The 24,499-nt window shown below is 49.0% G+C and overlaps 1 protein-coding gene across 3 annotated transcripts in view; it reads right to left on the minus strand.

Annotated features, from left to right (window-relative positions):
- Positions 1-9,954: 9,954 nt before the first annotated feature.
- Positions 9,955-24,499, minus strand: part of ZFAND3 (zinc finger AN1-type containing 3) — a 329,977-nt gene continuing 315,432 nt past the window's right edge. For all 3 annotated transcript variants that reach the window (XM_058554447.1, XM_058554446.1, XM_058554448.1), the window contains one exon: positions 9,955-12,323. In XM_058554447.1, coding sequence (XP_058410430.1) covers positions 12,169-12,323 — 155 coding nt within the window. In that variant the 3' untranslated portion in view covers positions 9,955-12,168. The remainder of the gene's footprint in view (positions 12,324-24,499) is intronic.

Here is a 24,499-nt window from a genome sequence, read left to right on the forward strand (position 1 = left end):
TTCTCAATGTTTATAATCCTTCTAACACACTGTTCTTTCACTTTGCTGGGGATTGGAGGCAGACTTGAAGGACGGCCTTTGCCTGCCTCTACGAGTCTTACCGTTTCTTCCATTGACAAGATTTCTCCACCAAGGACCAATGCTTGTTATCTTGCAACATCTGTACCCAGGATACACTTGCCCAGGACTGAGAAGGAAGTGGCTACGGGTTTCACTGTCCCTTCTTCTATCTGGGTCCACAAAACTTCCAGGATATTCTACTTGTTTTATCTATTTAAATTTTAAAGATCTAAAGCCTTGGACTTGGAATTCAAGATGGCAGACTGCTAGTTTGGAGGGCAGTTCAGCACTGTCGACCAAAATTTAACATGTGCAAAAGAGGCAAAATGAGTATACGTTGTTGCCTTCTCCTCCTCCTCTAAATCACAAGTAATGACAAAAAAAGATATATAGAAAAAAAGAAAACAGAATGGAAAATAAAGAAGGGATGCCAGAAACTCAGGAAATGGTGAAAGATAAGCAACAGAGGGATTGCCTAAAATCACGGTGGGCTTGATTTGACATGTACATGTAGAAGACGCTATACAACAAACGGAGGACACGATTCTCTTCGGATACACATGAATGATTCAAGTGGCCACGTCTCCGCTAAGGCGGGCCCACATGTTGCCAAGGCAAAGGAGATGCATAGCTCCTCCTTCCCAGGCCCCTGCTCACTGCTCTCGTTCTGTGGAGAAGCAGCATGGCTCAGGCAGACGCTTGTGTGCCACGAGTGACGTCACCTCTCCAAGTCTCGGTTTTCTCGTCTGTCAAGTGGAGCCAAGAGTAACATTTCACAGGACCGTGAGGATTAAATAAGACAGTGTTGAAAGGCTCCTGGGCCAGTACTCAGCAGGAAGCAGGTGTGTGATACATGCCAGCTGTTCTGACTACCTGTTAACCTTACTCCATTGGCCTAAAGCACTGGCCCTTTCTATCTGCATTTTTCTATTCCAGAAATAGTTTTAAAACCCCATTTCATCATCAGGTACATTTCCCCTTTCCTGACCACTACAAACTCTAAAATGGCAGGGTCCTTTGTCCTGAGATTCCTCCACTGGTCAGTTTTACAGGGAGGAACAGCTCCCGTCTTGCATCCTCCAACTTCTTAGTAATGGGCTGAGAAGTGGGCTGGGGTTAATGGACCCTCTGCCAGTGGTCTCGGGGCATCATTGGGTGCAGCAGAAACACAGTCGACACCTCACCTTGCCATCAGGCGTGGCTGGGCCACCACATCCCTCCTGAGTCTCTGTCATTCCCTGCAGGCTTTGGGGCATCTGAGTAACACTCTCCTGGGCCTCGTTGATCCAGCATTGTTGATCAAGTTGTGTCCTTCTAGTCCCATCAAAGGGCCCACCGCACTGGGGTCTGTTACCCCAAACACCCTCAATCCCGGTGCCCTCCATCAGGTTCACCTGCTGGGCTTTCCCTACAACAGCTGCTCAAGGTCAGCAGTTTGCCCCAGGGCCCTGCTCACCCCCAAAGGGATCACACAGCCCTGAGGCAGATGTGCTCAAGAGTGGACTGTGTGGAACCTACCAGACATCCATGGAGGAAAACCGCACTGCCGTTTGGGGCCAAGTCTGATGTTATCTGTCATATACTCTCGCCCAACTTCTACAGGTTCCAAAGGTTTAAGAGGAAAAAATGGGAAGACACTTTGGAGGAAATCCACCCAGTACCTTCTTAATCTGCAAACTAGGGAAAGAGGCTATTAGCAGGGGTATGCCAGGTTGAGAATTAGTGTTTCAGATGGCTACAGATAGACTCATTGTGCACTCTTGCAGTGGGGCAGGAGCGACGCTGCATTAGAGCAGTGGCCTCAACCTGGCTGCATCTTGGAATCACCTCGGCAGTGCTGTAAAAAAACACCTATGAGGATACCCACCCGAGGTATTCTGGTTGACTTGGTCTTGGGTGGATCTGGGGATGGAGATTTTTTAAAAAGTTCCCCAGGTGGGGCCGGCCCAGTGGTGCAAGCGGTTAAGAGCGCGCGCTCCGCTGCGACGGCCTGAGGTTTGCCGGTTCAGATCTCGGGCACACACGGACGCACCGCTCATCAAGCCATGCTGTGGCAGCATCACATATAAAGTGGAGGAAGATGGGCATGGATGTTAGCCCAAGGCCAGTCTTCCTCAGCAAAAAGAGGAGGATTGGCAGATGTTACCTCAGGGCCGATCTGCCTCAAAAAAAAAAAAAGTTCCCCAGGTGATTCTAAAGGAGCCATGGCTGAGAGCCACCAGGTGAGTGTCTGGGATGGTTGAACCTTCCACATTCCCCCGCTGGGGAACAGGCCAGAGGGAATGAGTCAGAGGTCTCCCAGACTGGGAGAGGCTGAGCTGGACCAGAACTTCGTCCTGAATCCCAGTCCAGGGCTGCCTTCCCTGCCGCAGGAGCTGACCAAGTGGAAGGGCCATGAGGACTGGGAGGGAAGGGTATTCCATTGAGGACCTCACTGAAGGTGCCAGAATCCACTGCCTCATCAACACCTTCTGCTCATCACCACCTTCAGTGCCTCATCAAAACCCTGGGCCTTGAGTCCACCAGGAGGGCTGCGGTCACCTTCTTGCCCCTGATCACTTTAGGCCCCCGGGGGGTCCTCACCCCGAATCTAATGCCCCAATAGCTCCCTGGACCACTGTCCTCGCCTCGTACAACCACATTTGTGAGACAGCTCCACCCTCCAAGAACCTGGGTGACTGAGCCCTCTTGAAATCCATGATGCTCAGAGGGCCAAGAGCTCCCTGCAGTCTTCTGACATCTCCTGTTTCAGTCACATCGCTGCAGACCAACCATCCCAGGACTTAGTGGCCTAAAACAACATTAATTTTGTTCACAAATCTGCAATTTGGTCAAGGATCGGCAGGGACAGCCCATCTCTGCTCCACTTGGTGTCAGCCGGGTCAGCCGGAAGGCTGGGCTGGGTCATCTGAAGACTCACTCACTCCCCATGCATCCAGTGTGTGCCCTGGGAAGACTGACAGCTGGGCTCCTGGACTTCTCTCTGTCTCAGTCTGGGCTCTCCACATGGTCTCTCCAAATGGCAGCTTCAGGGTGGCTGGATTTCTCTTTTAATTGAGGTGAGATTCACATCAAATCCACCATTTTAAATGAACGATTGGGTGGCATTTAATACAGTTACAATGTTGTGCAAACAGCACCTCTATCCAGGTCAAAAACACCCCAAAAGGAAACCCCTCACCCATTAAGCAGTCAGTTCTCATTCTCCTGTCCCCCCACACCCGGCGACGACTCATCTGCTTTCTTTCTCTATGGATTTATCCATTCTGGACATTTCATTTAAATGGAATCTTATAATGTGTGGTCTTTTGTGACTGGCTTCTCTCACTTAGCATAATGTTTTTGAGGTTCACCCATGCGGTTTTTGAGCATGTCAGTACTTTATTTCTTTTTGCACCTGAATTGTGTGAATATACCACATTTTGTTTATCCATTCCTCCCGTGGTGGACACCTGGGCTGTTTCCACCTTTTGCCTATTGTGAATAGAGCTGCTGTGAACTTGTGTGTGCACAAGCTCGAGTTCCTGCTTTCAATTCTTTTGGGTGTATTCCGAGGAGTGGAATTGCTAGGTCATACGGCAATTGTTTAACTTCTTGAGGAACCACCAAACCATATTCTACAGCGGCCACACCATTTTACATTCCCACCAACAATGCTCAGAGTTCTGATTTCTCCACATGCTTGTCAATGCTTGTTAATTTCCATTGTTTGATCATCACCATCCTAGTGGATGTGACTAGCCAACTTCTCACATGTTGGCTCTGGGCTCCTGAAGCACATGTCTCCAGAGAGCCAGGTGGAAGTCTTACCATATGCCTTGTAGATCTAGCCTGGAGCAAGGAAGCACCACCTCAGCCATATGCTCGTCATCAGAAGCGAGTCACCAAGGCCAGCTCATATTCAAGGGGAGGGGCTCCACTGTTTGATGGGAGGAGTGTCAAACAATTTAGGAACATGTTTTAAAATCATGACATCTCCATGACATTTCTCATCCACTCTCTTAGACCAGTGCTACTCCGAGTGCCAGTCTGTGATAAGGAGCTTACACCAGAAAATAAATCAGCACACTGCCTCCTTCATCAGGAGTCTGTCAGCTGACCTGTGCAGGTGCTCAGCTACACAGCTGACTTACATTCAGACCCGAGCCCCTCATCTCAGCCTGAGACACAGTGGAAGGACCTGTGGGCTCCTGTGAGTAGCACTGTGAACCTAAGTGACCATTTCACGCCCTCAATTCTCTCCCAGGTTTTATGGGGCCTGAAGTTTATACAATTTGGGGGCCCCTCTTTAAGAACAAAAATATGACCACAAAACTAGGTTCAAAGGTGACTATGAAGTATGAGGTGTCACAGCAAATTACACATTTTTAAAAGTTGACAAATACCTAAACATCAAAAAATCCAGAAACTCAACACAACAGTTTTAGTGATTGTGACACACCTCTCTAACACAGTCACATGCTACACAATGACGTTTTGGTCAACGACTCACCGCATATACGATGGTGGTCCCATAAGATTAGTACCATAGAGCCTAGGTGTAGTGGGCTTTACCATCTAGGTCTGTGTAAGTATACTCTATGATGTTCACACAACAAGGAAATCGCCTAACGATGCATTTCTCAGAATGTAGCCCCGTTGTTAAGCGACACACAACTGTACTGAGACCTACGGTGATTTGGCTGTGTACTCTTTGATCACCCCTCCACACGGTGATGATTTCATAATATCGTGTAAGAATAGGATTCTTCAATCTTTCCTCTAGCGTGGTTGATAAAAACTGGTTTTGAATTATTGATACTTTAGAAAAGTTTCTTTCATCTTTACAACTCACATTGGCACATAAATTTTAAGAACTGTTGTCAAATGCGGGGAAACTGTTATCAGGTTTCTTTCATGTATGAGCTGTAAGATTCCAAGACACATCAAGAATTCCTAAACTAACCTTTAATACTCTTTGCATTGAAAAAGGTATGGTGCATTTATAGTAGTACATGCTGCATTGCCGAGCATATTCCTGACAAGAGCAAACTTCTGTTTTGAGCAAGCATGGATGAGAATCAAGCCTTCCTCTTTAAGTTCACACATCCGATGACTGGAAGAATTTTCCACAAACTAGCTTCTGGCTCCATACATTTCAAGTCTTGTCTCCCCTCCATGACTCACATACTCCCTGTGCCAGGTTCTGTGGGACATGTTCATATCGCAACAATCTTGGCCTGGCGCCTTCAAGTGACGACATAGGGTGATGGGCAGAGTGGGCAGTAGCAGTCTTCCCAGAAGCCATCCCTACCCCAGGATGATCATCAGTAACCCAACTAAACACCCAAGTGACTGCAAACCACACAAATATATCCCACTAACTCAAATTAAATACGTCCCCAACTTGAATTCCCTTTAGCCAGATCCCAAAAATGCCCACGTGGCCTCAGGACCACCCAACAGAGGAGGAAGTGTGATGGAGGGGAAGTTGAAATGGAAAGAGGGACCAGTTTCAACCAACTACAGTTAAAGTATCTTGCTCTTGCAAATTTTATAAAACCTTGTGAACATGTGAACCCGTTGCTAAGGCCCAAGGCAGCACTTGGAAGGGGTCTCGGCAAGGAAGGGGCCTCCAGCTAAAACTTCATTTCACTGTAACTCCACCTCAGCTCTCATCAAACCTCTGATACTCCCTTATCCAACCTCACATGCATGCCTCTGATGACCCTGCTTCCTATTTCCATGAGAAAACAGAACAGAGAGAACTGCCACAAGCTCCCACTGCCACTTCCACCCACCTGCCTGTGCCTGCACACCTTGCCTCATCACAAGCACCACTCTAGACTTGTCCCCTCTCTCCTACATCATCTATCTCTCCCTCTCTACTGGGTCATTCCATTGGCATAAAAACACACAGTAATTTATCCCTATTTAAAAACAAACTCTCTTGCCCCCACACCTGCTCCACTACTGCCCATTTCTCTGCTTCTATTACAGCAAAACTCCTTGAAAAGGAGGCTCCTGTAGCTAGGCTTCCCAGTTTCTCCTACTCAGTGACCAGACCCAGACCCCTCACGCGGCCACACCTTTCTCCATGAAACACATCAGGACTCCACTCTCTCTTGGTCTCCTCCTTCCTTGTTGGCAGCTTCTTCTCGGTCTCCGTTGCAGGTTCCTCCTTGTCTCCCTGGACCTCGTAATACTGAGATGTCCCTGACAAAAGCGTTGGTCCATCTCCTTTCCTCCATCTGTATTTACTCCCTCCCTCCCTTCGTGACCTCCGCCAGGCTGGTGACTTTAAGTACTAGCTCTACACTGATGACTCAAAAATGCACATCTCCAGCCAGGACCTCTCTACTGAGCTCCCGAGCTGTGTATCCGGCTTCTTCTCCACATTTCCACCTAGATGTCTAGTCTACACCTCAACTCAGTCTGTTCTGATCCAACCCCCAATCCTGCTCCTACCTGAGTGCTTTGTTAATGGCATCTCCATCCTTCCAGTTGTTCAGGGCAAAACCATGAAGTCACCCACAACTCCTCCCTGTCTCACCCACATCCAATGTCAGTTACTCCTATTATCTCTAGCTTCAAGATAAGACCAGAATCCGACTCTTCTCACCACCTCCCCTGCTACCTGAGCTCTGTGCCATTACCACCTATTACCTGGATTATCAAGTAGCCTCCTCCCGCTTCCTCCCTTGCTCCTTTCCAGGCTGGTTTCTTTAAAATCCAAGGTAGACCACATTCCTCCACAGCTCAAACCCTCAATGGTCCCCACCTCAGAGAAAATCCCACAGGCCCTCCATTTCCTAAACCACCCCCCTACTTATTTTGTATTGCATAATATTTATCCCTTCTAATATTCTTTGTACTTACTTTACTTTGCCCCCATCCTCCCTGCAAGGTAGGCACCACTCTACACCCAGTGCCTAGAATGGTGCCAAGCGTGTAGCAGGCGTTGAATGAGGGCCACCACAGCCAGGGCTCAGGGCTGAAAGGTGCCCCTGATGGGGCTCGCAAGGTGTGGACCAGGAGCTTCCACTTTTCAAGCCTGTCCCCTGATCACTGCCCCTTCCCTTTTGGGCACTATGTCACACGGAGCAGATCCCTCTCCTCCTAGTCTGGGACTCCCTCTCCCACAGCTCCTCCTGCTGCCTGGTGGGCCTGGGCCTCTTGATTCCAAAGACCACACCAGTGCTCCCTCCCTTCCCCAGGGGGCTGGCAAATTCTCACATCTGACTCTGTGGCCCTCCTGCTCCCACAGCCTTGCCACAGCCCTGGCCCCCAAGTCCACACTCCTCCCCACAACAGCTCAGGCACTTCCTACCTCCAGGAGGAGGGCAGGATGGGGCTGTCTAGAGGAGGTGCAGCAAAGAGGGCTCTGGAACCAGCCCTCGAGCCCAGCCTCCCATGTCCGTGAACCCAAAAAAGTATTTTATCACCTGTCATTCATGAACACGAGTCCCTGGTCTGGCACCATCTCATTTGCCAATAGCTTAATCACCAAAATCTGTGGGACCCACCCCCCCAGAGCCCAGTGGCTTTGCGTCCCCCTCTTCCTAGCCCGGCCCTCTCTCGAACACCTTGAAGGTGACCCATCAGTTTTACATCTTAGGCCATTTGCTGAAGCATGCCGGGGCCTGGCTACAGGCCTGTGAGCAGGGCGGAAGCAGCATCTCCAGGGAAGGAGCCTGGTCTGAAGCCCACTGGACCCCACCGTCTTGCTCCTGGCTCACTATCCATCTCAAACTCCCTCCAGTAATTGATGGGAAACACCCTTACGTGTAAAGCTGGGGAACAGAATTTAGGCCAAAGGAAAGGTGAAGTTCTAGGAATCAGCCAGCAACCCCAGCCAGGAGTCTGGGGTGGCGGGTTGCTGGGACAGTGTACCACATATAAGCCGGAACCTCTGGGCTGGCCCGGCTAGAATCAACCCTAAGTTTCTCCTCAAGAAAAACAGAAGTGCTCAATGAACTGGCGCAACTTGTCCCAAAGCGTGCTGATTAAGAGAAGGTCCCACGGTAAAAATAAGTCATGCACTGCGCGTTGTGATGCACCAGCTGCCTGCATCTTCCAAAATGTCTCTGACCAGGAAACCAGTATTCCACTTTGCATCGCTGGGGACCTGAACTCCCTGGGGAGTGTGGAGACAGGCTGGTTTCTGAAGACTCAGTGTCCCAACATCCTGCGAGGGCTGGTCCCTTTTGTCTTTTTTAATTTGAATTTTTTAAATCAACATTATACATGTGCATAGTCATAGTACTTATAATAATAAATATAATAAAGCTTACTGCATTCCCATTCTTTATCCCCAAAGAAAACCACTGAACTTTTAGCTTTTTCTTCTGCATTTACCTCCACATTTCTAAATAACATGCCTACGTTGCTCTCTTGAATTTTCAGTTTTAGACATTATTTGCTGACTTCCTACCAGGGACGATGGGAACTCAGCTTTCTTATACTCTACACACACACTCGCTTGGGTTCCTAATCGAGTTCCATCATTAATTTTTACCAGAGCAACATTCATCATTATTTGTATGTGTTTACATTATTGTTTGTATGTAAATTATCTTCCACAGCTGAGTCATGTAGAGTCCATGGTTCCTCTTCCTTCCTTAATATTTTTTGTTTGACAGTAATAAATTGTCTATTTTTATTTGCTTAATTTTCTAGCTCAGATTCACGTCCAGACCCTGTGACAGATGCATGAATCAAGTGTTGACACCCTCAGTCTCCTCAGACTCTCTCGCAGGCCCGGTGTGGCCGGGATGCTGTGGGCTCCCCGGTGCAGTCCCTTCACGGCACTGTCTTCTGTGTCCGGGACTCCACGTCTTTCTCTGCTTACTCCTCTTTTCCCGGAGCCGTCTCTCAGCCAGCTTTGAGAAGGGCTGAGGAGCAGGAAAATTTTCTGAAGCCCCTGCAGACGTTTCTTGGGTGTTTCTATTGCTCTGGTGCCTGTCTGGGGTCCTCCCTTCTCTGCAGCAAGAGAGCTCTCAGTTCCCCAAATGTGTGGCTGACTGCTGCCTTGATGACCACGTCCCACTCCCACCCAGGGCTTCTTGTTCCTCACTGCTGCCCCCCGGGAAGCTCTTCTTCTCTTTTCACCATGCCCTCTTCCTGGTGTGGGCTCTTGTAGGCATAAACAAAAGGCCTCCCTGATCAACTGGCAGATGCTCACGGGGAGGCACGGGGGTGCACAGTCCCACTGCTCCTCACCAGGCATGGCAAGTTCCAAGGCCACCAGACCCCTGTGCTCTTTGCCCATCTGCTTGTTAGCCTCCACCATGCACTTCTGATTTCCTGAGGATTTTTCATCATCTTCACGACAACTGTGTCGTCAATATTTATGCCTTAAACGTGGTCGGGTTGGGTACCACTCCTCTGCCACACCCCGCCAAATGTGTTGAAACATCTTAAGACGTATTAAGTGTATCCTCTACACCAGAGAGTTCACACAGCATATATACATCATTCTGCTTCTCTCTTCAGGGAACATTTCACCCTTCACCCTTCAGGCCCTTCTTTGGGTGGGGTTTGGGTCTCAGAGATGGGCCCCCCCCTCCTCCCCAGAACCCAGGGACACCTAGGGGCCCTCAAGGCAGGTACTCATTTTTTCCCATCTCCCCCAGATCTGTAACCTCCTTGTGCCAGTGAAGACTTGGCTCAGCAGACACACCTTCACCCAGTGCCAGGCCTCGTGACCTCCCAAAGCAGAACCAACCAACAGAAACCAGGAGAGCAGCTATTTTGCCTGGACACTTACTGGACACATGATCTCTAGACAATGCAAACTCTCTGCACTCAAAACTCTCTGCACACAAGAGCCCCCCATCTCTTGTGGCCGAAGGAGACTTTTTACTATTTTTCCAGTTATCCAGGTGGCACTTAGGAGAACCGGCGAAACAGAAATCCAAACTTTCATACGATTGGTTTAATTTTTTTTCAGCAGGAGAAAAAAGAATAAAGTTACAAGATTCTTTTAATATTTTCACAATGTTAAAACTAAAACTGAGCTCTAGGCTATGTGTGTAAGTAAATCTAGAACATAAAAGGGTTAAATAAGATTTTCTCTTTTAAAGATACAAGAATTTAAGCTTTCCTTACATTTAACAAACTTCACAGAACAGATACTGCAGGGGAACAAGCCCTTCCCCCCCACCCCCAGCTCTACCATCAGGAAGTGAACATGGGCTTCGAGCCCTGTGTGCCGCCGGGCTCCCCAGAGAGCCTGCTTCCCGTCGCTGCAGCAGCCGACGGGACCTGAGGAGGGCCAGAAGGGCGCGTGGCTGGCCTCTTCAATCAGAGCTTCGCAGGGGGCCTAGGCGGGGCCGCCTCACTGAGGATGGCCATGTACTGGCCAGAGGGCCGTGGCTTGACAACAGTGGTAAACGCGAACAGACCTGGCCCCTCTGCCCTGGGCTGCCCTAGAGCAAGACACCGGTCTGGGTCCTGAAGCAAGAATTAAGGCTGGAGATTTTGCAGTGGATTCCACTCTGGTGGGGGTGGGCTGGGAGGAGCAGGTTGGGAAGAGCATGATTTCCTATTTCAGTACTTCAGATCAAAAAATATTTGTAGTTGTAGGTGTTTAGCTGTTAATTTGCAGACAGAGCTGAACGTTTGTTGTGGTATAAAAGGGATAGTTGCTGGGTTAAACTATTCCAGTACCTCGTATGTGGGGAGACCCAAACTGCCCCTGCAGGAGCCTCCAACTCTCACAGACCTGGATCAGACGGGGGCTCTGGGCTACTCACCCCTGCTCAGGCTTTCAAGGGACTCTTAATCCTGTCTACTGACCCCACCCCCACCTGACTGGTGATGATTTCCTAATATAGGCAAATAGGCCCATCACTACCCTTCCCAAGCTACTGAAGCCACTGAACTCCTCCCTGCCCACGTGAAGAGGCACAGGCTGAGAAATATGCCCTCCCACCCCCACCCAGTGGAGCAAATGTCTTTCTCGGAGCTGAGCCACGGCCACAAACCACTGTTCTAGACAGGTCAAACCCGCAGTCCCTGTGACATACGCTGCCTGCCCTTACTAAACCGCTATGTGGTACATGTGGACTGGTTATCCTCGGACTACGGGGCTGCACAGACACGAGGCGAGACCACAGCATCATCCTCTTGGCCCCTAGAGGGAGAGGGGCTGAGCAGGCTCCTGCTGGAAAAGGCAGCAACTTCCCCAGGTGCTCCCCAGCACTTCTACTGATTCCTCTTGGCTATGAAACGTCTTTTAAAAAACTCCCAATATAGAAATCTAGCTGCAGAGGCCAGTTTGTAGACCCCAACGGCAGCTGCTGTGCTGCAATTAGCCTTATTTGATCAACTGCCAGATCCCTGCACTTGGCAAATGGCAAACCAGAGCCAGCGGGGTCAGGGTGTGCCCCTGGTGGCTTCTCATGACCATAGGTCCTGTGTAGAAAAGGTGGTCTCCTTCGTGGACTAGTCTTGAGTGGAGCTAATTTTCAAAGTGAGGTTACTGTTTCTCTTCTTGCGTGATCAGAGAGTTTTTTCATAGCAAGTCAGATAAAAAATTTTCATGAGAACCTGCCCCCCACCCCCATTTCCAGCTCTGTGGGAGAGCAAGGCCACCACCCAGCCCAGTCACGTGGCCAATCTCAGCAGCCTCCTGCAGCCCAGGCACGCGTGGCCATCAGGGATCCTGGCTACTGGGACTAAGGATAAGTGAAGAGGTGAAAGGCCGAACATTAACCAGAGTTTCTGGCAAAGCCATGTGCGTCGTGGGGACTTTAACACCAGCTTCTACTCCTCTATTAACTCAGAGTCTCCGTCTGGAACACTTTCCACTTAAGGCTTTTTTAAGTTTGACTCCAGCAGTGACAGGTATGTGTTGTTTTAAATCCACTAGCCATGCTCAAAAAAAATATTCTTCATGTTTTAATTTTATACAATGGCTAGCAGGCACCTTAGTAACCAGCCAGAAATCAATTTCAACCACCATCAACCCCTAAACTACAGTACCAGGATGGCTGGCTAAAGAAAGGAAACGGACTGGCTGTAGTCTGACGCGTGCCCAGTACAAGGTGTCTGGCTGACTTTGTCCTAAATAAGGCTAACATTAGTGAACTAAGAACAGCGTCATGTGGTGGCCGTGCCTGGCCTTCAGGAGCACCCCTCCCCGATGCGCTGGCAGGAGCGCCCCACTTTCCGGTCCAGTTTCACCATTTTCATGATGGCTTCCTCTCGGCCGCGGCCCATGTGGTCAAATGTACAGTCATGCTGCTCAGGGAGGCGATGTAACATACAGAACACGTAACCTGCAGTAGCGGGGAGAAGCAGAGAAAACAGACTGTTAAGGTGGCCTCCAAATGCCTAAAGTCCAGCCCTCGCTCTGGTCCGGAAGACAGGAGGGGCATCTCAGTGAGTGAACAATGGCCACAGCAGGGGCTCCTGCTGCTGAAGAGAGTTTATTACCACATCCCCCCACCCTTTAACAAGAGGGCCAGCACTTCACATTCCAGAGCTCCTCCTCAAGTCAGTCTCCAAGAGGCATGACTCCTGCCAACGGCGGCTGCTTCCGCATTCAGTGCTCCTCCTGCCTGGACCCTGAGGTGGAAGCCCAAAGGCGACTGCTGCAGTGAGACAGCCCCTTCCCTAGGAAGTGAGTGGGCTCTGAGCCCCTTTCCTCTCAGCCACCATGCAGGTGGGAGAGCACAGAGCTGCCAGATCAACACTTTCCCTGGCTTGGGCAAAGTGTAATATCCACCATAGGATACCCACCATTTCTAGAAGGCAGAAAGGGAGCAGAAATGATTATGGCTTGAATTACATTCTACCTCCTGTACAGCCAAGGCTTGGGGGGCAGAGGGGTCGGAGTGATCAAACCCCAACCCACAAGTGAGCAGGGAATCTCAAAGGACAATGGATTATTTCAAGTGCTGGAAAAGTATTACATATAAATAGAGGAAAGAACAGAAATGTTGAGCTCTAGACGCCATCTCAAAGGAGCCTGGTGCTTCTAACTCCACCTGGTAGGTAGGAGGTTGAGGTCCCCACACTCAGGGCTTCGCACTTGCTCTACCCTCTCAGAAGCAGAGGAGGCTGCAGGGCTGGTCCTCTCTTTCTGGAGCAGAGACGTCCAAGGGAGACACTGGTGAGGCTGGTGGAACAAAGGATCGAGGACAGGCTGACAGAGCAGCGAGATGGTACAGATGAACTCCCTCTGGTAGGAAACATTGAGAGGAGGCCCTTGGGGAGTTAGCAGAGAGGCTCAGAGGACAAAGGGAACACAGAGCTGCATCAGGATGTGGCCCTTTCCCTCTCCCTTTCTTGTCAATTTCTAGGAATGCTGATGGGTGTGTACATGTGTGTGGGGGACAGACACTGATGTCCTCTGGGTCTGTCTGGTCTGCTCTTTCAGGGAGAGGGGGAGGGAGAAGTTCTGGGCTAGGAGACACTTGCCAGTTCTGGCTGGCTCTTTGCCACCACCTCATCCCATCAGTTCTATCTGACCACACCTCCAGGCCTCATGGACCTAGACCAGGTCCACAGAACCAACCTGTAAGTGAATCCGAATCCTTTCCTAAATCTCCTTTCCCTGTGCACCTGGAGCAGGCATCTCACAGCACCCTGCCAGGCCAATGCTGTCTTTACTCATTGTCTAAGCGAATGGCATCTCTTCTCAGAGATTTCTTCCTTTTAAGCCTAGATCCCAGTGGTCAGAGTGAATGTACAGCTACTCCTTGCAAACTGTGATTCGTTCACCTCCCATATATCAATTTCTTTTAGTTTCAGAGATGAGGGGTGGAGGGAGTGATTTTAGAAGACTAGCAGAAGTTGAAGCAAAGTCTGAGTGGCCAGGATAGACAACAGTTTCAACAGCCTTAACTTTTAAGATTAAGTTCACCCAGAGAAGATTCCTCAGCTGACAGGCACAGCCCTGCACTGATGCCTTGCGCTCATGCTGTATATGGGCACGCGCACATGGCTCAGGGGCCTGAGCGACCAGGCTGAGCCTGGACCATCCATTGTGCGAGAAAACACATTATTAACTGCTTCCCAGAGAGAGCAGGGCAATATGTTTGATTCTAAATTGGGACTGGGTTTAAGGAAAAGAACAGAGATGAAATTTTTGTCTCCAGAGAAGCTGAGCTCCCACTTGGTCCGAAAGCAAAGTTAAGATTAATGAGCTCATGTGTTATATTTACTGATAAGTTCATTACTCGAAGATATTGGATACCAGTTGTCTTTCTCCTAAAGGATTTCATAGCAGAAGTGTGGATGGCCTCAGTATGCATCCTCCATCTAATAAGCACAATCATCTTTTTGGACCAAAGCCCACCGGGTGAGGAGAACCTGCTGCCAGGTCAGGGCTTGGGGTGGAGCACCAGCAGTATGGTGGCAGGAAGTGTCGGCAGACATGTTTGTCACCAAGTCCTGACATATTTCCATACCCTCAGCATCCATAATAAGGGCAGGAGGACCCCTGCTGCCCCTTCCCTTCCCTTTCTCCAAGACATTGGGATGATGCAGAAGGTCCCAGGGGCTCTTCTCTCCTTCTGATGAATGGAGTTGGCTGAATAAAAGTAGCAGGAAACGCATTACCCCTGAAATTAACTCGGCCTTGGCGCAGCCTAACGCCTCATTAGTCAAAGGCAGATTGGGGTGCAGGGGAGCGGCTCCAGCCTTGACCTCACTACGGCCCCCACAACTTTGCTCAGCTTGCCTTTTGCCAGCTAGTGAACAGCCAACTCGGTGGGTTGAGAGCCCCAGGCTCTGTCGGGAAAAGGAAACAGGGCATAATAGCCACAGCCACTCCCTGATATCCCCTCTTCCCACCCAAGGATTCTCCACCCAGCCAAAAACACTTGCTTTCTCTCCCTAAGTTCTGTGTACCTCTGTTAGACATACCTTGACACATGGCTTTCATTTTTGATAGGTGAGAACCACTGAATGGCAGCTAAATTTTGGGAGCGGTGCTGATAACAATTAGTATATCTGGTACTGTAATTCACTGGGGGAAACTCTGGAATGCTAACTTCCCAAGTTGCTGCATTGACATTATTAGATGACATAAATTAAGCTCAATCCTTCTCCTGTCAGGATCACTCACCAAGAGGCAGTTATATGCTGGAATTTGTCCCAAATGCTGAGTAGGTATTATCCACTGACAGTAGCCAACTGGCTAAACGCATTTCGGTGTCAGTAGTCAGGAGTGGGCTGCTCTGGATATGGGGGACGGGGGTGGAGGAGGGTGGGAATGACTGGTAGGTGGGATGAATCTGTATCCTCTTCTCTTGGTAACCGCAGATATGTTTCCAGAAACCACTGCAAGTGTCATGAACTGTCAATTACTCTCTGATTGAATTCTGGAGACCAAGCTGGGTATGGAAAGAGATGAGTTCAGGCTGCTGAGGAGGGTGACTGTTCTTAATTTCAGTGATGAACACAGTTTTAAAGCACAAGGAAATTTACAGCCTCTGTCTTGGCTAGGCCATCCTCCACGCTGTTCATTAGAAACCATTCTGGGCCTTTCCAGAGAAGGTCAAACAAGGCAGTGTCCAGAAGGAATGAAAGCACCAAGGACACTGACTGAGCAGCTGAGCTGCAACACAGGCTTGGGTGTTATCCCCCGTGGTATTATGTAATTCTTTTTTTCCTGATTTTATAAAGATATGTAGTAAAATCAAATTCACGCTCTCATTCGCATATATACAATCCATATCTACACTCTCCTTATGGCCCCATAGTTCAGCACCATGTTGTTTTAAAAACAATTTCAATATACTTTTGCTTATGAAAGCTATATATCATACAGTGCTTTGGAGGGATAAGGAGAAATAGGGGTAGGAGAATATGATTAAAAGGATGCTGACCCCCAAAAGAGAGGAAAACACTCACGGCAAAAGTTTTTGAAAATATGATCTGTCTGCTAAATGTGATTTAACCTCAGCCCTTTCCCCTGCTATGTCCCATGACTGGCTGTCCTGCTCCTTGGAGCCTGGGATTACTGGTTTTCCATGAAATACTGGCCTAGGGGAAAGCCAGAGGGCTCCTTTAAGACTGCTGGAGTTATTTTCAGTAAATCTGCACAAAATGCTCAAGAACTTGTGTGGGCATTGCCTTACTTGCTGGCACTGAAGACCAATTTGGCATGAGCCCTTGATTAAAAAAAGAGGGTGAAGAAGCAGCTCTCTAAGCACTTTGTCCCAGGGCCCACCCTTGCATGCCCCTCTCCACCTGCCAGCACTTGGCTTCTGACAGGCCATCCCGGGCATGGGAAGAGGGAGAGGAGGCCCGACCACAGCAAGTGATACCACTCAGCCCCTGCCCACTGGGCTGGAAGGTCTCCAGAGGATCTCCAGCAGCTACACCCTCAGTTTGAAAAAATCTTCTCCAACTAAGTAGGCAGCATCAGGAGGGGAGGACGAGGATGTCTGGCCAGACAGCCACAGTGGCTGCACCACGGGGGGCTCATCCCAGGGCCCTGCCCAAGCCTGTGGCTGTGGACAGCAAGAGATGGGGGGACAGCAGGAGCTTCCCTGACTCTGTCACTATCAGAGACATAAGATTACTATGCATAAGGCAAAAAAATACAATCCAAGACCTACCTAACCCTCTGTCCTGAAAGGATCCCATGTGAATGAGAAACGCAGAAGGCAGCATTCAGGTCACACTGAATAGAGAGGCCAGGGGGGAGTCTTCTGGGAGGACAAGCATTTCAACGGACGTCACTCATGGGTATAAATGAGCACGTCTGGACTTGGACCTCCTGACGTAGACCCAGGGCCTGTGGCCCCAATGAGCCATATGCCATACAGACCTGAAGATGCCTAATACCCAATGGCCCTAAAAATACATTTCCAGCAGAAAATGAACTGGGCTCATTCTTCCAAGACTCATAAAGGTCTGACATGCAGGTTTCTAAAAATGTTCATTTAGTGGAAACCATACTTCTGACCTGACCCTTCAGCTTTTACAGCTAACATCTGAAAGTCATATAATTCATTTAGACGCCTTCATCCACAACTAAATCTCACCTCTGCTTACACAAGGAGGGGGTGTGGGTATTTTGAGACTAAACACACATGATCAAGGACAATTTGCACAAATGCCATCATTAGGCAAAGATGACATAACACCCAACACCTTGCTCTATGTGCTATGAAAGTTGTAACAACATTTCCTGTTTCACTCACTCGTTTACAAAAATCCCTGACAATCCCTGCCCAAGAGGAACACTAAGAGGCCTCACCCAGGGCCCGAGAAGAAGGGGTCTTGTGTTCTCTACCTCTCAGTAGCACTGGCAGGCAGGGCCCTGAGGGCAGCTGACCAAGATAACTGGCCTCATCTGCCAGTTCCCTTCCCTCCACTGATCCCTGCACCCACAGGCCACGGGGAATGGCTACTGTACCAGGGGTGTGGGGAAGGTGGGTCAACGAGGAGCTGGAGGGCCAAGGGTGGGAGCCCACGTCACATCCTGCAGGCAGTGCAGCCTCTACCCTGGGTCCCCAGGCCAGCACTTCCTCCAAACTCTAAGAACTGAGCAAGGATGGGGCCGGCCCAGTGGCGCAAGTGGTTAAGTGCGTGTGCTCCGCTGCAGCGGCCCGGGGTTCGCAGGTTCGGATCCCAGGCGCGCATCGACACACTGCTTGTTGAGCCATGCCTTGGCGGCGTCCCATATAAAGTAGAGGAAATGGGCACAGACGTTAGCTCAGGGCAGGTCTTCCTCAGCAAAAAGAGGAGGACTGGCATCAGATGTTAGCCAGGGCTGATCTTCCTCACAAAAAAAAGAAAAAAAAAGAACTGAGCAGGGGTTGGAACTGTCTTTTTCCGTGGAATTTCCTAAGGGAGACAAAGAAAGTGATGCCAAAATTCATATTCAAAGTCTGAGCCCCTGACATTTTCACTCAATCCCTGCCAGACAGAAATGTTGCTTCTCGGCTTTATCTTGGAGTAAAAAGCACCATTGCAAGTTGGCAAAACTGGGCAGCTCTAGATAATTCTGGACTTCAATTAGTTAAACATTTGTTTTCTCGCAGATTCTCCCACTCAGAGGCTCCCCCAAAGCGGCATTTCAGTAAAGCCACAGACCAGGGCCGCAGCTCCAGCTGCTCCCGTGTTTTTACCTCACTTTCAAGAAATGTTCCACACTCTTGCTCATTTGAATTTTAAATTGTCAAAGGTTCAAGCAGAACCTAAAAATACTGACAAGCCTTGGGGAACGAGGCATTGTAAAATGATCCGCTGGTGTGCAGCCTGAGGGTAGCAGTACATGTGTGCGTGCTGCCTATGCACAGACATGTCTGTCCTGGCGCGCCTGCCCACCAGCCCTCCCAGCCTCTGCTGGCTGCAGCCTGGCGATGAGGCCCAGGCAGGTGTGTCTAGTTTGGAGGAAAGTCAGAGACTGTTCCTACAGATGCACGCAGGCTCCCGCAAAGAGCCTACTCAAGACCTCCCAAAGCTTCCTGAGAAACCTAGGTAAAGGACCCTTTAAATGTCAACTCATCAACAGGTACCACTTGCTATCTAAAGTGTATATTTTTACAAAAGAACAACAAACATGCCTGACCCATGTGTCTGAAAGGACCAAGCAAGCTCGCTGGAAAAAAAAAAAATCACATTTTTCCAGCAAGGTGAAAGTTTCTTGAAGCTCAGGACAGCTAACTGACCTCACAGCTCATTTGTAAGTGCATGCTGGGAACAGCAGGTGGCTATAGGAAAGCTTGTTGGAAAGCATTAGCCATTTATACTTCCACCAGCAGCAATCCCTGGATTATACCACATCCCCTGCCTGACCCAATGCCCAAGGCAGAATTCGTAGCACAGAAATGTACTCAAGGATCTTAATGCATTTTATTTCATCAGGCCCATGGTACAGGCAAAGCAGCTGCAGGTGTTTCAGGAATGGAATGTGTCTGCTTTACATTCTCCTCCATCCTTGGCTTTGCATGGTGGAGGGAAAAGCATCACACTCCAAGAAACAGACCTGGATCCTGCTCACTGAGGTGGTTGACACAGTGCTCGGCTGGGCTGGGGGAGAGAATGGGCGGATGGACAGAAGTCAGCTGCCCAGGGCGCTGGAACCAAAGCTAGAGTGAATCACCAAACTGGGCATGAGTCTTTCTTTTTTTTTTTTAAATATTTATTTATTTATTTAGAGTGAGTGAGTGTGTGTGTGCGTGCGTGTGTGTGTGTGCGTGTGTGCATGTGTGTGTGTGTTTGCGCGCGCGCGCGCGGAAGATCAGCCCTGAGCTAACATCCATGCCAATCCTCCTCTTTTTGCTGAGGAAGACTGGCCCTGAGCTAACATCCGTGCCCATCTTCCTCCACTTTATAGGGGACGCCGCCACAGCATGGCCTGACAAGCAGTGTGTCGGTGCGTGCCCAGGATCCGAACCCGGGCCGCCGGCAGCGGAGCCTGGGATCCGAACCCGGGCCGCCGGCAGCGGAGCGCGCGCACTTAACCACCAGGCCACGGGGCCGGCCCCGTCTCTCTGTTTTTCAAAGAGAAGGAGAATTTGCAATTTAGAAGAGCCACTCTACTCAACAATTTAATAACAACCATACTGAGACAATTCTAAAACTTAAGCAATCATTTGTTTTCCCCTAAATCAATTAAAATATCAGTTAGATACAAGCTACATGTTAGAACAAAAAGCAATGTGATAGAAGGCAAAGACACAAGGGTCCTGTGCAATAAACTGCTAAGGTAGCTGTGTACACTCGGCAAACAGCTCTGAGAGAGCAGTCAGCAGCGAAGGGAAATGAAACTGTGTCACAGTCCAGCTTAATGAAGCTCCTGAGAGTTTGTACACACATCATTTTAAAGGTATAAAAAATTTACCACTCTTGGTCTCCTTTTTGTTGTCTCTCCAGATAGCCCCATTCTTGCAAAAATTCTAATGACCTCTTTCCTCTCGTCTGCGGGGAATGTCTGCCCTGTTCCAGCGCCTCACTTTACCTCACATTCAGAATCAAGTCTTCCTACCTTTCATTCTTGCCTCCACTTAGGTAAAACCTATTCCTATTTTTGCTACTGTGGGTGGGAGGTTGGGGTGGGCTGGGACCGTGGAGGGTGGGTGCCTACACCATGAAGGATACTGTGCCATCAACTCTGACTTGTGAGAACCCTCCTCCAAGCAAGCGCTTTAGCTCTCTCAGTGCACGAGAAGGAGGCTGGCTGCAAGCTCACATTATGCTAGGCTGCTTTCTCCATAGGAATAATGACTTGCTCTTTCAAACATTATTTCATTTCAGTAGCTGCAAGGAGGCAGCATTAGTCTCTTGGTACCTGGGACAGTTTTTAGGATCTGAAAAACCCTCGAAGGTGCCTGCACTCCTGGCCTCCTCTCTGTCCCCCAGCTCCCATCTAGCCTCTCTAGGGGCCTCGGGAGAATAGTGAGGTACTGGCAGGAAACTTCTGTTTTTTGGGTGACCTTCTCCTCCTCTCAGCAGGCTCCTGATTTGTTTGGCCTTCTCTTTCAGCATTTCCTTGTCCTTTAAAAGTTTATCTTCTCAAACAGAGAAGTCTCCTAGAAAACCAGCTCCAAATCCACAGTGAGGGCAAGATAAAGAGCTGCACCCATCCTACCCAAGAGCCGCAAGGGCCTGGCTTGAGCCCATGGGGGCAACTCAGTCACCAGGCTCCTAGCACATGGCTCACCAGGGAACTGTGGCCTGTTTAGCCATCGCTGAAGGCTAAACTGGCAAGAGCTAGTTCATCCAAGTCACAGAATGTCCAACTGGCAATGCCTTCAGGGGGCATCAGATTATAAATGCCATGTGTCTTTCTCCACAACAACACTTGGAAAAGGAAGGGACATTTTCCCCATCTTTCTCTGCGGGCCTTTCATCCACATGCGAGGGCTGAAGGGGAGTACAGAGACAACAGACTGGAGCTGGGAGAGACCTATTGCTAGTCTCTACCCCTGCCACTATGGCAAGTCCCTTAACAGGGGAATCTCAAGTGCTCTTTCTGGATAATCCAGTGAGGAGCTTCTGCTTTGGAGCCCAAGTACTGGATTCAAGTTCCAGCTGCACTGCTTTGACAGTTGTGTGGCTGTGAGGAAACCATTTAAACTTTCAGAGCCTCGTTGTGTTGCCTATAAAATGGGGTTGTTACGGGCATTAAAGGAGCTAGTGCATGTGAAGCCCCTGGCACTGGCTCAAGGAAGGTCGGCCGTTGTGGGATGGCTCCTGCAGCTCTTGTCATCTCTCACACCTTACACAGTACAACTAACACACTTGGCTTGAAGGCTGGGAGTCCCTCCTTCCCCTGCTCCTTCCTCCCCGACTCCCACGGCTCTCTTTCTGCTCCTCCCTCTCTTACTTCTTGGTCTAGACTCTGGTTCCCTTCTCCTTTGAGAAACCGCTACTGACAAAGGAAAATGAATGTGGAAATCTTCCTCTGAACGTGTGATGCACAAGTTTCCTCTGGCCCTCTCCACAAACCTCTTTATACAGACTATAAATGCATGGTAAGTGAGAAGCTCAGTAAAGACTTCTGTTGAAGTTATGCAAATTTTAGAGAAACCTGATTTAAATATATGAAGACTACACAGGGCAGCCTGGAAAGCATTCAGTGGTTAGGGACAGCATGAAAGAGACACGGAAACTTTCCAAGGACAGCAGAGAGCAGCTTCTCTGATCCTGAGGGGGTTTCTCCACATGTATGGTTGAGAATTCTGCAAGCCTCTCTCATAAGCAGAAGCAGAGCATGTGCGTTTCCAAGCTTGGTCACGAACTGACCGTGTGTCAAAGAACGCCCTATTTCCCTGCGACTGTCTGGGAGCTGTAGTGAAAGGATGAGCGAGAGAAAGGAATGGGCTGTAGACACTCCGCAAACAATCTGTTTTTACCCAAACTGTGCCAGCAACACGTGCACTTGTCTTATGTGCTTCTCTTAAGAATGAAAAGTCTCTCTACATGCGTCTTGTTTTCACAACAACTCAAAAAGGTCATTCTGAGGAGCTCAAGAGTGTAAGGATACTTTTGTCTATTTTCACAGAATTTTAAAGTCACAAGTCCCACAATGCCTGGTGTCTACTGTTACAGCGTGTGTGTTGGGGTCGGGGGTAGAGAAGCTGGCTTTTTGATTCTCCAGGTTTAAAGTTAGTTTATTTAAGCATACCTCCCCTGGAGGAGAAGAGGCTTACTGAGTGGCAGAATGTTTTAGCCACAGACATGAGTTCAAATTTGAAGTCAGATTATGGACTATACATATAGTTACAACCCCCACTGAATGGACAGCCGCCCCAAGATTCTAGAGACTTCCTGCCCAGATGGGTGGGAGGAGCTGACCTCATAGTCCAGTTCCAGTTCACTTGGTGAGTGGGCAGAGAGGGGGCTCAGATATGAGGACTTCACCAAATGGTTACAGTCTGGGTATAAAAAACACCATGAATGGGGGACCGGCCCTGTGACATAGCGGTTAAGTGCGCATGCTCCGCTGTTGGCGGCCCAGGTTTGGATCCCGGGCGCACACCAATGCACCGCTTGTCGGGCCATGCTGTGGCGGTGTCCCACATAAAGTGGAGGAAGATGGGCATGGATGTTAGCCCAGGGCCAGTCTTCCTCAGCAAAAAGAGGAAGATTGACATGGATGTTAGCTCAGGGCTGATCTTTCTCACAAAAACAAAACAAAACAAAACAAAACATGAATGGAGCCTGAACACTGTTAAATCCAAGGGCCCTTTTCAGTTCTCAATGACAGCATCTGGAACAGCTGACACTCCCAAGGGCTCTGAGACATACTCCTTTTCTTGTTTTCCTTCTCTTCTCTGGTAGCTCCTCATGTACTGTCCTTTAAATATTAGAATTATTCAGGGCTAGACTCTCTTTTTGTCTCACCCTACACTCCCCAAGTTTAAAATTCTAACTATATGCTAACACCTCTGAAATTTACCTTTCTGCCCCAGACTTCTCTTTGGAGTTGCAGGCCTCTCTATCCAATTATCTACTTGGTATCTTGGATATCTCAGACTTAAGATGTCCCAAATGGAACATTTGCTACTTCCCTAGAAAGCTGCTTCTCCTTCAGTGTCCCCCATTCTAAGAGAACGGGGCCACCGTGCAGCCAGTGGCTCATGACACAAACCTGGAGGAGTCATCACTGGTATCGTCTTCATTCTTCACATTCAGTTACCAAGTCCTGTGGATCCTATCTCCAAAAAGCAAATCCATGCTCTTCTTTCCATCTCTACTGCCACCACCTAGTCAAAGCCACCAGTATCTCTTACCAAGGCTCCTCTGGGTGGTTGCCCACATCAAATCCATCCTCCTCGCAGCAGCCAAAGTGATTCCATACATCCCACTCCTATCTGCAACAACTGCGCACTTTTATTGAAACCTTTAATGGTTTCCCATGCATTACAATAAGCTCCACCCTCTTAGCATGCTCTCGGTCCTGCTGCCTCTTTTGCTCCCCTTGCGCCATTCACCCCGGAGTACTCTATGTTCCAGACACACTGACCTCCAACAAAATTCTTGCTTCTTCAGGCCTCAGTTTCAATGGCTCTTCCTCAGGAAGACCTTCCTAGATCCTCAGACTAGGCTAGGGCCCCAATATATGCTTTCATGGCATCTTGGACTTTTCTTTCAATCACTAGTCACAATTATTCATTATAGAGTCATTTGTGTAGTTTTTTCATTTAACTTGTTTCCCTTACTAGATTTCATGAAAGCAAGGACCATGCTACTGTAATTTATCACATATCCCCTATGCCTAGAATAGTGCCTGGTGCACACAAAATATTTTGGTTGAGTGAATGAATGAGAGGTTACTTATAGACTGCGTTCTCTTAACCCCAGGGGACAAGTAAAGGCCAATTAAGAGCTCAAGTGGCCAAATGCAATATCCTTACCCTAACCTCTCAGCAGCATTTGTCTACTTTTCCCTCTTTCTTGAAGTACTTTCGTCTCTCATCTTCTGCGATATCACACTCCTGATTTTCTTCCCACCTCACTGGTTGCTGTTCCTTGGAATCCTTTACTGACTTCCCTTCTGAAAACCACAGAAATGCAGTCCTCCTGCATTTTCTCCTTTCATATTCCCTCTTTTAAGTAATCTCACCCAGATCCAAAGCTTTAAGAATAATCTAAATGTTGATGCCTCTTAAATTTATTTTATTATTATTTTTTTTTTTGAGGAAGATCAGCCCTGAGCTAACACCCACGCTAATCCTCCTCTTTTTGCTGAGGAAGACCGGCTCTGAGCTAACATCTATTGCCAATCCTCCTCCTTTTTCTCCCCAAAGCCCCAGTAGATAGTTGTATGTCATAGGTGCACATCCTTCTAGTTGCTGTATGTGGGACGTGGCCTCAGCATGGACCGACAAGCGGTGGGTCAGAGCGTGCCCGGGATCCGAATCCGGGCCGCCAGTAGTGGAGCGCATGCACTTAACCACTAAGCCACGGGGCCGGCCCTTAAATTTATATTTCCATCCACAAATTCTTCCCCTAAACTCCAAACTCCTGTATTCAACTGCCTACT

The sequence above is a fragment of the Diceros bicornis genome, chromosome 14 (genome assembly GCF_020826845.1).
Source record: "Diceros bicornis minor isolate mBicDic1 chromosome 14, mDicBic1.mat.cur, whole genome shotgun sequence".
Lineage (NCBI taxonomy): Eukaryota > Metazoa > Chordata > Mammalia > Perissodactyla > Rhinocerotidae > Diceros > Diceros bicornis.